At 35.9% G+C, this 18,656-nt stretch overlaps 1 protein-coding gene across 1 annotated transcript; it reads right to left on the bottom strand.

Annotated features, from left to right (window-relative positions):
• Window positions 1-732: 732 nt before the first annotated feature.
• LOC122304155 (chaperone protein dnaJ C76, chloroplastic) lies at window positions 733-17,822 on the bottom strand. Its single transcript, XM_043116245.1, has 9 exons — window positions 17,497-17,822; window positions 15,718-15,846; window positions 15,490-15,619; window positions 14,743-14,863; window positions 13,905-13,986; window positions 10,185-10,238; window positions 3,786-3,824; window positions 2,500-2,599; window positions 733-1,063 (listed from the first exon to the last, which is right to left on the bottom strand). The coding sequence occupies exons 1-9, from the start codon at window positions 17,731-17,733 to the stop codon at window positions 933-935; spliced, it is 1,023 nt and encodes a 340-aa protein (XP_042972179.1). The 5' UTR covers window positions 17,734-17,822; the 3' UTR covers window positions 733-932.
• Window positions 17,823-18,656: the final 834 nt, after the last annotated feature.

Here is an 18,656-nt window from a genome sequence, read left to right as displayed (position 1 = left end):
CACCCACTTCACTCTAACCGAATATGATTCTTCCCTTCCTCATTGGGGGCTTCATCTTGAAGCTTTATTGCATGTTTGCTAAATGGCAAACCCTTGGCAAGCAAAACTCACATTTCCTAGATGTCTCATGATTGTGGCCTTGGGAACTCGAAGGTCCTCTTCTTGCTTGGCTCCAAGTGGCACCTTGAACTTACACACAAAACCTTAATGGGCCTTCTCTTGGGCTTGGGTAACTATCCCACTAACAAAAGATAAGGTTCACCTCACTTACAGGATTCTACTCTTCATAATCTATTAAGCTTAAGTCCACTTAGGTCAAAACAGAAAGTAAGTCTGAACCTAGCTTAAGCTGAGATGTTACATTCACAAAATTCTAAAATACTTCAAGTATCCAAATGAGGCCATATGACTACAAAATGAGAAGTGTTACAAGAACAAAAAACAATCACAAAACTAAAATAACAAACTAATATAATTTAATGTGATACGCTAGATCTACTTTAGAATAAAAATAACTTGACAATATGATGAATCACATCAACCTACGTCAGTTTGTGAATTTACTTTTGTAAAATCTCTTTGTAGCTAACGCATTTATCTTGTCAAATAGTTTAAAATTTTGATATTTCGTGTAGCACTGATATTATTCTTTATTCATAATATTTCACATATGTATTAGATAATTGAAACCATTTAATTTCTATAAATAATATATGGCCCTATTACAAATCATAAGCGACCATATATAATTTTATTTTATTTTTCCATTTTTATCTTTGCCTTTACAGTCAATTTAGTATACCATCCCCAAATGAATGTCTATTTTACATGATTACACGAGGAATGGGAGTTATCATGGTCTTAACTAGAAAGCTATTGGTAAATTAATTACATTCTGTAAATATAAATGTGATATGGTTAGAATTCACTGGCTAATTTTCCTCGTCGGAGATTGCCTCTGGGAGTTTAAAGGTGGGAGGTTTATCAACACCCCTCCTTGAGTACTCCCTCCATCTTCGAGCTGCTGCAGCGGCTCTTTTTGCTCTCTCTTTCACTTCATCCTCTGCAACAACCATACATCAGCATTGAGTAACGCTAACTAGCAGATTTTACAAAACTAATGATATAGTTATACATATATGCATGCATGAATATACATGAAATATTAATGCCAGCAGTTGCAAGCAGTTTACTTTGGTATGACTCAACTGTGATCAGTGACCTTAGCCCCTAAGTCTCATTAGCCTCTATTTAGAATTTTATGACACATTCCGATGAATTGCACATTGCTGATCAGGACTGAATTATCATAATGTAGAATTTAAAATTTGGAGGTACCATAATTCAAGCACTTCAAACTACAAGCGCAGAAAAACTATAAGCAAATCAAGCAACCTGAAGGCGCATATAAAATCTTGTGGAAATTTTCAGAGCTTAACAAAGGATGAATGGCTATGATGATCATGTCATAGTAGTGTATGTCAGGCAACTTCTACTATTTGACCATCATGTTTAAGATCATTTTTCCTTGCATCATCGTTCGGTGCAGACCTTTCAATCATGACTGCCATAACTCTCCAATTAGTAACATCCAGAGACTGATTGGGCACTACTTTGGCTCTGAAGAAGGGTTGGGGTATCTTTGAGATGTTACGAAAAGAAAATTAGTTCGTTTCTCTCTCTTATTTCTCTCATGGACAATTGAACTTCTAAATCTACGTAAATTTCAGTTTGTGCTAGAAAGTATCATATTCAACATTTTGTTTTTTTTTCTGAATATTCTTGTCAGGAAGTAAATAGGCATCCAGCAAAAAATAAGGGGCAGTTAAAGAGGTAAGGGCTTTTGTCTTGGTGGTATGCTCCCTCCAGATCTAAGGTTTGAATCCTTTTAGATGCAAACAATTTCTAGGGGTCATTGGACTAGGGAAACTTCCGTTTGAATCACCCAATATATACTTGCAGGAAACTCATTGCCAAGGGCCTGTGCATCCCAAGGATTAGTCGGGACTTTGTTCTTAGACACCCAGTGCCAAAAAAGAAGTTAAAACCGACTCTAAAGCCAAGGTAAGTATCAAGGAACTAGAATGATCACCAAAGAATGCAAACACTTCTCCCCTTTACTGATCAAGGAAAGAGGAGAGAAGTTGGAAGAACAAGGAGAAGAAAATATTAAAAATGAATATAAAGATATATGATGATTTTTTAAATAGCATGTATCCTGGATTTATTCACTGATCAACAGGGGAAAAAGCTATAAGTTTCCTCAGAAAGATCAAACTTGGATTCATTGAACATAAGAGAAATATTTTGTGCTCTATAGTTAGATTTTATCAGTTATATATAGAAGCAACCTATTTACCCCAGAAATTACTAGGAAGATGGCAATAAAAACAAATAAACTAATGAACATAAAAACAGACCTGCTATTAAACAATTAGCCGGAATGGTTTTTATGTCAGTCAACAAATTAGAAATCTCCTTTCACAGAATCCATCATACCTGAATTTTTGTAGTCCCTGGGCTTGCCCCATACATTGTTCCAGAATTGTTCACTTTGTCCAGAATCTTTCTGGTTCATCATTCTCAACTTAGCTTGTTGCTGCAATGAATTCGGGACTATCATTGTTATACCCATTAATCAAATAAAGAACTATGTGCACATCTATATACCGAAAAAAAAATTTAGAAGGTAAAAAAAAAGAATGCTTGTAGGCTTTTAAATGTGTAAACCACCGGGCTTTCAAAAGTTCTATTTCCTAGGAAAAGGAGCAGTGAAGAAGCTGGCAATCCACAAAGACAGCTCTTCCAAACAAAGCATTTATAAGCTTTTCATTTTTATTATTTAGAAAGAGCTTCGGGTATAACTTGGTGTGGTGTAATTAAACTTCTCCATTCTTTTACCTAGAATGTAATGGAAGAATTCCCAAGGCCATAGGAGTCGTGTCTGCTAAAGTACGTGCTTCAAATATTTTTTCGGTGATTCAAACTTGGTACATTTGATTGGAAGTTTTCTGACTCAACATCGCAAGAAAAAAACTGAAAAAAGAATAAAACAATAATATAGTAAAAAATGGACAGGAAATTGTTTGGATGATTCCAATCATTTGAACCAATCATCTCCTCCTTATATTTGCTTTTCTGGTTAACTCAAAACTTATACAAAAAGCTTAATATGTTGAAGAGTGAATTTTATCAGTCAATCAAACATTCTAACAATCCCCTTCATGTGTAGAGTTAGTGTCTCCCTCCATGAATGGGGCTCCGCTCAATCCAACTCAACACATGGGATTGACATCATGTCAAATCGCTAATTGTTCTGAATGTTTTAAGTTAATAGGAGTGAGTTTATCACCTAATCAATATTTGCAGACCTTGTGGAAGCTGAGTTTAAATATAACTACAATGCAATGATGCCCAAACTTTAAATTTAACTTCTAGCAGGAAAACTCTAATGATTTAGCTGAACTTTGCTTCATGACTGCCATATGAATCACAAATCGCTCAAACTGGGCTGGTCTCCATTTAGAAAGAACGTTTCCAAAGTTGGTGTAAGGCAATCTATCCCATGTGGTTCAACAATACAAAATGCAAATAGATGATTGATACATTGTATAAGAAAACATTAACATATACAACACCCCACATACACATACAAAGAAGAACAATTAACAAAACCTCAGCTTCGAATGAAAATGAAGTTAAAACAGTACATAAGACCCCCTTCTTCGAAGAAAGAAAGAAGAGTAAAGGAAAGACAAAACATATCAGAATATAAGAGTATTTACCAAAACTTTTGCTTGCCTCTTTTCCCACCGACTGCTTGCCTGCCACAAAGACAGTAACAAATACACTGAAAATAGGCTGGAAGCTGATTCTACTTCAACTGAGAGATCTTTTAAGAAGATGAACACCAAAAGGAGAGTTAATGGGGAAAAGTACTGAATGTAAATTAACAACTAGTTCAAAGTTCACCATAGAATGACCTGGCAATAACAGATCTTGATTAAGATACCTTTCGATTGCACAACTCTTCTATATTCCCCATTTGCTAAGTCTGCCCTTTCCTTCTATTTAATAAAAATTCCTTACAAAGGGAAAGAACGAAAGGAAACTGTTTCAAGTTATATAATCAATTAGTTTCATGAATTCTGATGCTCAATCATCCCATTGTGGATTGCAAACAACTACAGGTTTTTTTCATTTTCCAAGCCATGCTGTGTTAGGATCCAGTTTACATTCTCTATCATCTTGACCAGGTTATGTTAATACTACAGTTATTTTGAGTATGTAATGCACCCTTCTGCTAATGACTGTTTCGAGGTAGTCACCCAACAAAAAGAGAAAGAACTAGAGAGAGATATATATAGAGAGAGAGAGAATAAGAGAGGGAAATGGGTTGTATGAATTCCAGAGTTGGCCTCCTGCCCAGCTCATGGTGTATTTATATGCATTAAAATGACAACTTTCCGTATACAATTACAACAATCCAATACATCACACCAAAAACAACGTCACTTCCTAGTGACAATTCTGTGTTTATTTCCGGTCAAACGGCACCCTTCCACTTATTACCTCTGACTTACTTACAAAACAACACAAAATGACAACACTATTTAATGAAAATGGCAACGTATCATTAAATCCCCAACAACCCAAACTGCCATCTTCCCCCTTTCATTCCTTCAAATATCAGCTTCCACTCATCTGCCATTCGCATCCACTCCAGCTCCCATCTCAGCCCTTAACAAACCCCTCCCCTTCAAGGCACCTTGCCCACAAGGTGAGGAAATTTATAACGAAGCTGCCAGTAGGATTCTCAAGTGGCATCATCCACTCCACTGCACTAAAATTTCCACACCAACTCTATTGTGCACCTTCCTGCATCTATGCTGTAAAATACATTCAGGCTCTGGTGTCAACACACCCTGCAGATCAACTGGTGTTAGTGTGGAGAGAGGTGAAACATGCTGCCCCACTTTCTTTTTTAAGCAAGGAACATGAAATACAGGATGAAGTGAACCATGCAGAGGAAGATCAAGTCTATAAGCAACCTGAACAATCCTATGTGTGATCTGAAATGGTCCAAAGAACCTTGGAGAAAGCTTGAGATTACGCCTAGCAACCAATGAAAGCTGTCTGTAAGGCTGAAGCCTAAGATACACCCAATCTCCAACTGAAAATTCCCTCAGTCCTCTTCTTATCAGATTGAAACTTCATTCTTTCCTAAGCTGCTAACAGGTAATGTTTTAAGGTGGCCAAATCTGATCCCTGGTCTTCAATAATTCCTCCACTGCCTAATTAGATGTCAGACCAAATATAAAATTCAGTAGCCTTGTAGGGGGTCTGCCATACACTGCCTCATAGGGTGTTAACTTGGTAGAAGTGTGAAAAGTGGTATTATACCACCACTCAGCAACATCAACCATTCAAACCAGAGTCTTGGCTTATCTCCTGTGAAGCTTCTCAAAAAATGCTCAAGGCATTTATTAACAGCTTCAGTCCGCCCATCACTTTGGGGGTGATAAGTAGAAGAGTGAGAAAGAGTTACCCCTTGTAACTTGAATAGCTCTTTCCAAAATGAACTTGTAAGAGTAGAACCTTTATCAGAAACTATGTTTTGGGGCATACCATGCAACTTGAACACATTATCAAAAAATAAAGAGCTCACCTTTGCAGCTGTAAAGGGATGTTTTAATGCTATAAAGTGAGAGTATTTAGACAATCTATCAACAACCACCTTGATAACAGAATAGCCCTTTCAATTAGGTAATCCTTCTACAAAACCCATAGACAAATCTGTCCAAATTTGTTGTGGCACAGGTAAGGGTTGTAACAAGTCAGCAGGATATACGTTCTCCACTTTATTCCTTTGACAAACCTCACATTTTCTAATGTAATTTTTTACTTCACTTTTCAACCCTGGCTAGTAAAAGTCACTTCTAGCACATTGCAAGCATTTATGAAACCCGGAGTGGCCTGCAAATGGATTAGCATGGATAAAACGCAAAATCTTCACTTTTAATTCAGGGCAGGAAGGAATATAGATTCTCTTCCCTTCTTAAACAAAAGACCATGTTTAAGGGTAAAGGAAGAAGTAGAGGGTGAGCCATTTTGCAACAAGCTAAACTGTTGATGTGCCATTTGATCTTTAAGATAAGCCTTCTTCAACTCTTCCAACCAGGTTGGAGTAGGAAATGATATAGTAGTAAGCAACATAAAATCATCTGAAATCTTCCTCTGTGGCAAAGCATCTGCCACTTTGTTTTTAGCTTCTTTTTTGTACTCAATAGAAAATTCATAACCCAAAAGCTTTGAGATCCACTTCTGTTGAGCTGCTGTACCAACTTCTGCTCCAACAGATACTTTAAACCGCGATGATCAGTTCTAATGACAAAGGCACTCCCAAGCAGGTAAGGTCTCCACTTTTTAACACCTATAACCAATGCTAATAATTTTTTTTTCATAAGTGGAGGGCAATAAGTTTTTACCCTTAAGAGCTTGACTGAGAAAGGCCCGTGGTTTCTGACTCTGCATCAAGACAGCTCCCACTCCCACAAGCATCACATTCTATAACAAAGTTCTTTGTAAATTTTGGCAAAGACAATACTGGAGGATTAGTCACAGCTTGTTTCAGCTGTTCAAAGGAATTTGCTGCTGCTGAGACCACTGAAATGCATCCTTTTTTAACAAAGCTATCAAAGGGCAGCTATCTAACCATAGCCTCTAATAAACTTCCTATAATAACCTGTCAGTCCTAAAAAGCCTCTTAAAGACTTAACATTTTTAGGAACTGTCAGCTTACCATAGAGTCTGATTTCTTTGGATCAGCTCTCACCCCATCCTTACAAATTAAGTGTCCCAAGTACTTGATCTCAGCACATGCAAAATGACACTTTGATTTCTTTGCAAACAACTGATTCTTCTCCAATGTTTCCAAGACAATGGCTAGATGCAATAAATGAGACTGCAGGTCCTTGCTATAAATAAGGATATCATAAAAAAACAATATTACAAATGGCTTCAACACATCATTTATGAAGGCTTGAAATGTTGAGGGAGCATTAGTTAGTCCAAATGGCATGACAAGGAACTCATAATGCCCCTTGTGTTATAAAGGTTGTTTTATGAATCTCATCAGTTCTCATGCTGATTTGATTATAATCTAACCTCAAATCCAACTTGGAGAAAACAGTGGAGCCAAATAACTCATCCAACAGTTGATCCACTACAGGTATGAGGTACTTGTCTTTAATGGTAGCCTCATTCAACACTTTATAATCAATACACATCCTCCATGACCAATCTGACTTCCATACTAACAAAACAGGAGAAGAAAATGGGGACTAACTTGGTCTAATCACATCAGATTTCAGTAATTCACTAACAGTCTTCTCAATTTCTATTTTTTGATAATAAGAATATCGATATGGCCTTACACTGACTAGTAGAGACTCCTTCAGAAGTATCTGATGATCTCGAGACCTTTGGGGAGGTGAGCCACTAGGTTCATCAAAAACCTTACTGTAGTTCGGTAATAACTCAGAAACTTTAATACAAGTATTAGGCTCAGACATACTATTTTCAATAGACAATAGCTGCAACCACAACCCTTTATACCCCACTTTAGAGATACTGGAGATCTCCTTACATCAATCAAGTCAGTGGTAGGAGATGTAAGGTCCTTGAGACAAACTGTCTTTCCACTCTAAGAAAAGTCCTTTTTATCTCCACAAAGTTCCAAAGTAGAGGCCCTAATTACAAAAGCCACTGTACCCCAAGAACTGCATCACAACCCTCCAAAGTCAGTGTGAAAAAATCAACAGTGAATACAGTACCCTGCATATGTACTCCACCTAATGTCGACTTGCCCTCACTTGAATAGGGTGGTCCACCTAAACAGACAAATTACATCTAGCCACCACTGCAGTATCCACAAAATTGTGAGTACTGCCAATTTTGATCAAAATAACAACTTTCATCTTATTAATCTAACCTAGTACCCTCATTGTCTTAGGGTTTGGAGTCCCAACAATGGCCTGCAAGGAAATTGAGGCAATGTCTCTTATTTCTCAACTTCATCATGTACATTATCAATCACTGGTTCCTAGTCTATTCCATATTCACCACTGCAACTTCCAAAAACATCCACGCCCTCCAACAAATACAGTTTTGGTTTCACACATCTATGGCCTTGATGCCACTTATCATCACAAAAATAACATTATCCTTTCTTCCTTCTTTCTTGCATTTGAGCCTAAGATACCTTTTGATAAGGTAACTTCATAGTAGGCAAAGTTTTAGGTGTACCAAAATTGATCCAGTAGGTACACTTTTAGACATTCCCCACTCAGAATTCTGATGATGAGAATCTGCAAAATTATTTCTCCACGACCTCCTTGTACTCTAAATATATTGCTCTTGAATTTTGGAAAATCCAAAAGCATCATTTAAGGAAATCAGATTCAGCATCCTCACTAGTAATCTCACTTCATCTCTTACGCCACTCAAAAAACAACTCAGTTTGTTTTTCTCAGAAATGCCCTTAATTCTATTAGACAATAGTTCAAAGTCAGCCTTATAAGCAGTTACAGAACTAATCTGCTTGAGTCTTGTAAGAGCTTCCATTGGATCATCATATGCCGAAAACCCAAATCTAACTTGCACAACTTGAGTAAACTCTTCCCAAGAATGAAAAGCTCCAGCTTCACTTGCATCCTGAAACCATATCAAAGCTTCCTCAACCATGTGAAACGAGGAAAAAAATATTCTCTGCCCATGTGGCACTGGTGATACGAAAATACTGATTAGCCCTGTAAATCTAAGCCGATGGATTCTCGCCCACAAATCTTGGAAAATCCATCTTGATACCCATAGGAAATCCTTTATCACCCATGTCTCGATAGTGGACTTCACCCACACCTTCATTAACATCCCCATTAAGAACAAATGTTTGAGTTTCTTGAAAGTTTCTTGCTGTTTGCCCATTCCCCTCATAAGCATTACACGAAATTCTGGAAATCTACAAAAACAATTCAAAAATCCTTTATCTTGATTCTTTCTATCCACCCTGGCAGCCTCCTGCTGCTTAACCAAGACTACAATTGTGTCTTCAATCTGCTTCTATTGCCTTTCTTACTGCTGCTGAATATGGTTTACCGAATCCACAATTTAAGCAAAGGATCTAGTACCCTCTGCCATGGCTCTTGACAACTGATACCAATTGTAATGGCCCCTTTTGCTAATGACTGTTTCGAGGTAGTCACCCTCCAAAAAGAGCAAGAACTAGAGAGAGGGAGATATAGAGAGAGAGAGAGAGAGAGAAGAGAGGGAAATGAGTTGTATGAATTCCAGAGTTGGCCTCTTTCCCAGCTCGGGGTGTATTTATATGTGTTAAAACGACAACTTTCCGCATACAATTACAACAATTCAACACATCACACCAAAAACGACGTCACTTCCTAATTACAATTATGTATTAATTTCCTGTCAAATGACACCATTCCACTTATTACCTCTGACTTACATACAAAAAGACACAGAACGACAAAACTTTATTAATGAAAATGGCAAAGTATCATTAAATTCCCAACTAACTAAACTGCCATCTTCTCCCTTTCATTCCTTCGCATATCAGCTTCCCACTCATCTGCCATTCACATCCACTTCAACTCCCATCTCGGCCCATAATAGAGTAAGAGAATCCCTAAGGTAAGGTAAGAAAGACAGAGTTCTGGGTGTAATCAGGGTTAGGTTTTTAAGTGTGAAAGGCTGTTCTTGTACCTTCTTGCATCTCTGGACAAAATTTAAGTGTTGTCTTATCCAATGGAGATAGACTGTGGCTGTAACTGTGAAACCACATAAACCATTGGGCGTTTCAAGTCTTATTCCAGATTTAGATATTTTACCTCTTCCAATTAACTCTAAATCAAGTGTTTTCAAACCACAGGAATGAAATAAATCACATTTCTGTTAACAACAGTCTTTGTGACATGTATGCCAATTTAACAAGAAGAACGTAGTAAACCTTTACAAGAATGACTTATAAATAACTACAACCAACTCAATTAAGTCCTAAATCCAACTAAATTAGAAAAGAATAAGAAAAAAATCTTATTCTAGAAACTGATAACATTGTCCCGATAATTTTTTTATCAGTAACATTGTCCCAAAAATAAAATTCTCACCATTCTGAAAACATCCGCAGAGGCTGATCCCATTCCTGAAAGCATCAATGCAACCTGATGATCAATTAGGAAACCCAAAATTCTTCAATTACTCAAATGACAAGAAAAAATGATATAGCATTAATAAATTTTTGGTGAAAAAGAACATTAATTACATTCCCATCATAAATAAATGGCAAAAGTTTTTCATTGACAAGTCCTTCGATTCAGTATCCTGGTGAAGCTATCAAATTTAAATACATAGACTGTTTCCATAGAAGGGAAGAGTCCAAGAGAATTTCTTGTAGGCACACCAAGTGACTGGAGAATTACTATGTACATAGAACATTTTAGCAAGTAAAATTTAGTCAAGTGGAATTCAACATATGCTATAATTAGTAACAATGAAGTCCAACAGTTTGCCACTATAACCGTCAGCACAAAGCTCCTCCAGTGGCCAAGCCAAAATTGTCAATGGGTGCCAAACTTTTATATATTATGTAAAAAATAATTTTATTCTCAAGCTAGTGTGTAAAGCACACGATACACATCACTTAATTGGTAAGATTCAAATTTTTAAATTTCTCTTCCAAATCAAATTGTGCCATGTAAGCACTTTACTAGGTATGTTATCCACACCGGCTTATAAATAGAATTTTTCTTATGTACAACATTCTATTTATAATGACCAAAAAATCATAATTGTAAACACATTATACAAATGATTTTAACAAAATTTCATCAGCTAAGTGGATAAGTAGCGCACATTTACAGTAGTGCATGATCATGAATTATTGATCATAGTTTCCATCTTCAGCCAAAAAACTTAATATTTCCTAGGGGTGAGCACCGACTGAATTGAAGTTGGTATCCCCTAAATCCGACTCCGACTTTGTCAGAATTTGACTCCGAACTCCAACTCCGACTTCCATAGGTTCCAATCCAACTCTGACTCCAATTTATCAGAGCGGAGTCAGATTTACACATCGTAACTCAGTTTTGATGATGGAGAGAGAGAGAGAGAGAGAGAGAGAGAGAGAGAGAGATCAGGATCCAAACAAAACTAAGAAAAATTACAAGTAGCAATAGATCGGGAAAAACTTGAATTTCGTCGCAAATAGTGAACAGATCTACAATATCAACAAAATAGAAGATATAATGTTTACACTAAACATTATACTTGAGCTTGAAGCTCCTTCAAAATTGATCCTTGCTCTTCAGGTACATCTGAGAATGAAGCGCCAAGAAAAACCGAAGGAAGTGAAGAGAATAACATAAAGAAACTGACATACAGCGGGCTTGAGGAATCTAGAGACTATAGTCTTCAACAAATGAGGAAACAATGACAAGGGAATGCTTTAGATAATTTTAGGGGCTTTGAGTGGCGATCAGGGCAGCAGCAAGAGATCAAAGAGAAAGGAACAGCAGCTTGAGATTGAGAAAGTGAGAGTGCGATTTTTTAGGGTTTATTTAGAACAAAGATGCAAAATGGCACCTTATATATAAGGAAAGTAGGCACCATATAGTCTATAAAAATATAAGGGCTGGGCTTATAGAATAAACTACATAGGGGCTGGGCTTGTAAAACAAACTAAATAAGGGTTTAAAGTATAAACAATACATGAAATAAGTTGTAAGTATATTATAATTAATATGTATATAACATGTCATGGACTTTTAGGGCCATATGCTCATGAGCTATAACTCAAAATTTAAATTACATCATACAGACCTGTATGGTCGGTAGCTAATATGTTAAGATTAGTAAGCATATTTATAGGATATACTCGTAGATTATTAATTAATTAGAATTTTAGATTATCAAATTAATAACCATATGCACTGAAAGCATATTACGAACAAATCTTTTTTGTAAATATTTTAATTATAATTATAAGAATATCATGATATAACTCTTACCTATTACTCTAGAATGTACACTAATTTTTTTTGTTTTATATATCATAGAATGTACACTAAATTTAATTGTTAGTATTGATTATTAATAAATACTAATTCACTAGTATTTAATTAAATGTTATTATTCTATAGTATTACAATTTACATATTAACTTATTATTCTAAACTTATTTCTATACTAATATCTAACTTATTTTTATACTAGACTTATACTGTAGTGTCTAATTATATGTTATTATGCAATAGTATTATAAATTATTTCTAGTGTCTAATTACATGTTAATTATTATACTGTAGTATTACATATTATTAACTCATTATAATATTTTATACTAATGTCTAACTTATTCCTATTATCAACTTGTACTATAGTGTTTAATTACATGTTATTATATTAGTTTCTAACTTATTTCTAACTTAATTATATACTAGACTGAGGGAGACCATGCATTCTCTCTCTTGGGTCCTCCACTGAACTCCTATAACCTTCAATGCCATGAAAGATTACATGTAATGCCCAAAAATCAGATCTCTTCACACAATGTTAACTGGTATATTGAGTATTTACCAAAAAGTAACCAAAAAATGAGAAAAATGTGATATTTCGAAGTTTAAATTATTATTTTTTTTATAAGTAAATGGTAGTATTAATAAAAAGGCATAGCCCAAGTACACAAGAAGGTATACAAGAGGTAAAACCTATCTAGGTGGCTATAGTAGTCACTAGAAACTCGTGTACATTTAGGCCATTAAAGTCTATAGCTAGAGACCACAGAAATAAAGTGCTGAAAAATAAAATACAAAGCTCCTCAGATGTCCTCTCCTTATCTTCAAATGTTCGTTCATTTCGCTCTTGCCAAATGCACCACATAATGCAGATAGGTACCATCTTCCACACAGCTTCGAAGTTTAAATTATTGATAGAAGAAGCCCAAAAATTTCAAGGGACCACATTCAAGATCACGGTTAACACAATCATTCAAGCAAAACTAAGCATCAAGTAATTGTACCTCACAATGATTAGCCATTATAAATCATTTTTTTATACGAAAGTTAATTCTAGTGTAACACTCCAATGGAAGCCCAAACCACATGGCCTATACTCCAAAAGGACTAGTCAATGATACAATTGGAAACCCATTGGAATCTTATAAAGAGCAAGAACTTATCATTCCCAAGTAATAATGAGATCTCATACACTACCTACCCTTATCCTTATCATGTGGGGTATCACAATCTACCCCTCTTAAATTTTTGACGTCCTCTTCGGGCCAGTCGGTCGTATGTGGCACGATTCAAGTCTCACATTTCTGGTTGTGATAGGCTATACCATTTGTAACGCTCCAATGGAAGGCTCAAACCACATGGCTTGTACTCTAAAAGGACTAGTCAATGATACAATTGCAGCCCCATTGGAACCTTATAAAGAGCGAGAACTTCTCCTTCCCAAACAATGTGGGATCCCATACACCACCTACCCTTATCCTTTTTTTTATATAAGTAAGAAGTAAATTTTATTCATACAAATGAAATAGGCATAGCCACCTACCCTTATCATGTGGAGTATCCCATCTAGTAATGAGGAAAAGAAGTATTGTCCAAATACACATGATGTGTACATGAGAAACACCAAATAAGTGAATCAAAAAACATGAAATTCAAAGATTAACTATTTATTAAATTCAAAGATCAGTTAGTATTAAATTAAAACAAGTAAAAGAGCTTATAGCAAGTGAATCAATTCAACAGTCACAATAAAATATAACATAGAGATATAGTTATATAAGCATGAAACAGAAAGCAGTGTTATTGCAGGCTTACATTTACTCTTTCTACCCTGCGCATTTCATCTTCTAGCAAGGATAGTTGTGCAGCAGATGTCCAATGGATGCAATCAACTGGGCTGAAATACAGAAGATCTTTTTAATTGTTGGAACTCTTTCAACATAGCGATTTCCCAACGTGAAACAAATACCATGATCATGATTAATTTCATAAATTCAAGATGTTAGATTGGAACTTTGTAGCAGCAGGATCAACAATCGTGATAAATTGAACATTAGTGTGGAAATTTTTCCAAGTACTGATGTAACTTAACTCATATGCTTGGTTCAACTGTGGTATATTGTCTAGTCACTTTCTAGTAAGCCTATATTTCTGAAGTATCTTTCAGCAAATTGCCAAAACACATTGATTATGCAGATGGTTTCAACTTTCAAGGACACCGGTTTAGCATCACCAAAATCGCAAGCACCCTTATATCTCTCCTAGCTTTTAATAGAATCTCCATACTTTCTTTTCTTTCAATCATAGCAACTGAAATCTTTTAATCACACTGATTTAAAATGTCAATGAAATGCATCATTTATGGCTTCAACCTTTGCATATAATTAAAGGAATTACCCATCACATTTCCAACAGTAACGAGAAGCTGGATACAGCAGAAAGTAGAAAATACTTTAGAGCCTTTAACACAGGCTGTTATGCTAGTTGATGATAGAAAGGATAAATTTCAGTTTCACCTAGAGAGACAACAGATGAGAAGAAAAAGAAAATTAATCGAGTTTAAATCATCAATACACTGATTACATTAACTAGATCACTGGAAAAGGGCATCAAAGTCATTTGGACAGAAATGTCAATGAAACACAAGACCTACCAACTATCAATGGCTTGTTGAACCAATTCAGGGTTTCCGCACTGGCTGTAGGCTCTGGCTCTCCCAAAGTCTTCCTCAATTGCAAAGACATCTGGGGCCACATTGGCACAATTTTTGCACCCTGTGAGAAAAAGAGGTGGAGACTTTTAACGTTGACAATGGAAAAGGCAGTATATCCTCACCTCATATTTTTAGTTCTCCAGCAATACTGAAATTTAAATATTAATGGTCGTCTAATACAACTTTGTACTAATGCAGAACTAACATTTTTATAGTTTTTTTGCTAAGAAATTACAATTATATGTTACTTCTCCATGTAGAGCTAAAAAGCAGAATAACATTTTGCTGCAATTGAATTTAAACAGTGCAATTAGAAATAACATTTTGGAATCTTACCATAAAGATGGATGGTAGAAACCTACAAAGTTTCCCATTTATGAAGCTTTGAATCCCCTATATCTACAAAGCATAGCCCTATTACTCCCCTCAGATGCCAGCATCAAAACCTACTTAAGTTTTTTCCACTTATAATCAATACAAAAACCATTCTTTGCGAGTTATGGAAATTCTTTACTTCTCAAATATCAAAAGGAATACAAATAGATGATGCTGACATCAAAGAAGGGGAATTTTGGATACTCCGGAGACATGGGGATACTTGGCTATAAAATCTCAGTTCAACTGGGCGTTCCAGAGAACATAAAAACTTTGTTGTTTTACAGCTAGAAGTCCATTGTCTTGACATACCTATACAGCTAAATTCATCAACAAATGCATGATCCTTTGGGTAGGAATCATCTAGGAAAGGGTTGATTGCAGTCAATGCATAACCATGAATTTCATCATAAACCATGCGCTGCACAGGATCGCTAAGCACCTGCACTACAATAGTCCATTTATAGTAGAAGCACAACAATTGGTTTAACTCACATTCTCCTACAAGCTTAAAGCATTTCACATGAAATGAGAACCCACCGCATAGACCTCGTTTATGAACATGCAGAAATTTGTGGTCTCTGGATCGTTGCCACTCAAGTCTGGATGACAAGCTTTCATGCAATTGTAGTAAGCTTTCTTGATCTGGCCAGGTGTGGCATCTGGAAGCTAGTAAAATCAGGCCAAACGGTTAGACACAACAAATGAAAGAAATGAATAGAACTGCAATATAATTATTACAGGAAAAAGTAGTACTCACAAACAAGCAAAGTTAACCTTAGGATTAACAAATTGATTTGCGATAAACATACACTCTTACAGAACACAACCATAACTATTTCCATTAACTTATTCCCCATGCACAATCACTTCCCTCTGATTGAACAAGTTCAAAATTTTCTTTTTGTTTTTCTATTTTTTTTCCTTTTTTTTTTTGCTGCTTTATTATTGAATTTACATAATCTGCTCCTCATGTCTGTTCAGTGATACAAAAAATATCCACATATGTCAGAATCCTAATAAATAATTTCCAAATCATTTTCAGAGTTTTTTATATTATTTCGTGTCTAAAGTACCTAATGCTTCAAAAGTTCAGATTTCCCCCTCAAAGATACTTATCTAAACTCTAACTGAGATTTACCTCAAGAGTAATGCTAAATACAATCCTAGGATGTGCAAGTCTCGTGCATTCACTTTGAAAAAAGTGGGTTCTATCATTAAAAATATGATTTGTTCATGTGGATTCCAAATTTACCCACATTTTTCAAAGGACATGCGGGGACTTGCACATCCTAAGACTACAAAATTTAAAAAACTATATATATTTTTAATGGTAAAACCCACTTTTTTCAAAGAGAGCATGCGGGGCTTGTACATCCCTAGACTAATTCTAGTATTACTCATATTTAAAATTTAGAAAATATTTTCCTTAAACTAGCTAGGTGTCAATCAAGAAATGATATTGCTCATAAATAACCTCATTAAGATAAACATGGACATAAGGGTATCACTGGTATCCTTCTGTTTTCTGTGTTCCAGAAATTTCAAGAATAAGAAGCCAAACATTATCATTTTTGTTCAACGCAAGTAAGAATATATTTATACCTTTTTTATACATTCAAGAATTGAAGACTTGCTCTCTAACTTAAGTAATATCCATTCAAATGATACAATCACAAGCAATTAACCATTTTTTTCGACTGTTACAACCGGAAAGTCCATATAACGGACACATACTGATTGAAGCACACGTTCGGGATCCATAATATACGCACCTAGTAACTCCCATGTCCTAGTAATTGACACATTTTGATTTGCCAAAAAACTTACACATATTTTGGCTCAAAAACAATCAATACAAAACAAAGTATCAACAATAAACTTTGTTTAGTTGCTGATAAAAGACAAGAAATTGAAACCGAACAGAACAAAATTGCGTGCACCACGTAGCCGTTGTTTTTGGTTTCAAATAAAAAGAAAATTGAAAGAGTAACAACCCAAAAGATTTTCTAATGCTGTTACTTAATTGGAGCATATTTTTTGACCGAGGATGAAAATCTTAAATCAGTACTGATTTACTTTTAGAAAAATCTAGTTACAAGTACAACTGAATACTAATATATGCATCAATCAAACGTGATTGATTAAAAAATAAATTTTATTAAAAACAGTAACAATTTAAATCTTTAATATGAATTAATCAATCTTAATACGTAGATTAATATGCGACTTTGATTTTACTTAGCAAAACGCTTTACTTTTTCCTTCCCACATTTTTCATCAAACAAACAAAACCGAATTCAGAAATTAGAAGATTACCAGACCCAAAACCGCATAATAATCATCGGCGACGGCCCCGGTGGAAGCCGAGCCGTCAGTTGCAACCCTGAGTCTGCCAGTGCCTCTTCTCTTGGCACCACGACCCACCACATTCCAAGGAGTTCTGATCCTTTCTAACATGCGCCATGAACTTAATGAGCAAATATTCAACAATGGGTTTTGGAATTTCAGAGATTCTGCACATACAGGAGAAAGCAGTTGAGCCATAATAAGCATGCGATTGAGTGAAACAGGGGAAGGAAGAAGAGTGAGAAATGAACGATATTTTTTTTAAGTTAATATTCGTGGGTGGTTGCTAAATATTTGAAATAGGTGTAAAAATATTAAGAGAAGAAATTTATGTTTGAGAGGGTGTCAGTGCTGACATGGCAGTTTGAGAGCCAAAGGTTGTCCTAAAAAACTGGACAAACCTAGCAAGCTTCTCCTAGGTAGCATGGTACGGAGGCCGACGCAAGCCTTGCAGATTAGTTGCACGTGTCACCTCGTGGATTATCGTTCCCTCACGCTCCAAGCAACCGCTTTTGTCTTTGCGTGACGAAAAAATCTACCAAGCGTAGGAGACATACGGTTCAAGAAATTTTTTTTTTTTTTTTTCTACAAAATATAAGTTGAGAAAGGCTCGGGCCTGTTCTAAATGTTGATTTGTCCTCCAATAAACGTGTCACATATCTAGTTTTAAGCAAATGAAACATAGAAGTGCTTCTAGGTAACCAAATCCTCTCCCCTGGTCGATCTCTCTCTCCCTCCCCTTTTCGAAGATCTGATTCTCGCCCCCACTCTCTCTCCTCCTCAAGCTGAAACTATTTATCTTTATGGCGCTCCATTCCTCGTGTAATAGTTAGGCAATCAACACCCATTAGTAATTGGAGTCATTGGACCTAATCCATAGTGACTTCAAACTTAGTCCTTAACCTTTCCAACCAATATGAGTCATCCCTTCAAAATATTTGCCTCAGTCTAGATGTTACACAATAAATAAAAAAGTGGTATTTCTGGTGCGGCTATTGGGGGATCACATGGGGGTCCTCGCTCGACTTCTCTTCACCATGGGCTTTTCACTCTCCTTTTCCTGTAGCTCCTATAGGGCTTCTTTTACAAGACCGTCTCCTCCACACCTGTTCCTCTCGTCGATATGGGGG

Source organism: Carya illinoinensis, chromosome 3 (genome assembly GCF_018687715.1).
Source record: "Carya illinoinensis cultivar Pawnee chromosome 3, C.illinoinensisPawnee_v1, whole genome shotgun sequence".
NCBI lineage: Eukaryota > Viridiplantae > Streptophyta > Magnoliopsida > Fagales > Juglandaceae > Carya > Carya illinoinensis.
Note: the sequence above shows the minus strand (reverse complement) of the source record. Positions and strands in the feature narration are given on the sequence as shown.

Bases quoted from the DNA above. Each gene is read 5' to 3' on its own strand.
- LOC122304155 (XM_043116245.1), bottom strand. From the start codon at position 17,733: ATGCTTATTATGGCTCAACTGCTTTCTCCTGTATGTGCAGAATCTCTG. The intron at 13,987-14,742 runs GTAGGTCTTGTG...TCTGTATTTCAG, and splicing joins CAACAAGCCATTGATAGTTG to CCCAGTTGATTGCATCCATT. The intron at 10,239-13,904 runs GTAAGCCTGCAA...ATTGATCATCAG, and splicing joins GCAGGGTAGAAAGAGTAAAT to GTTGCATTGATGCTTTCAGG.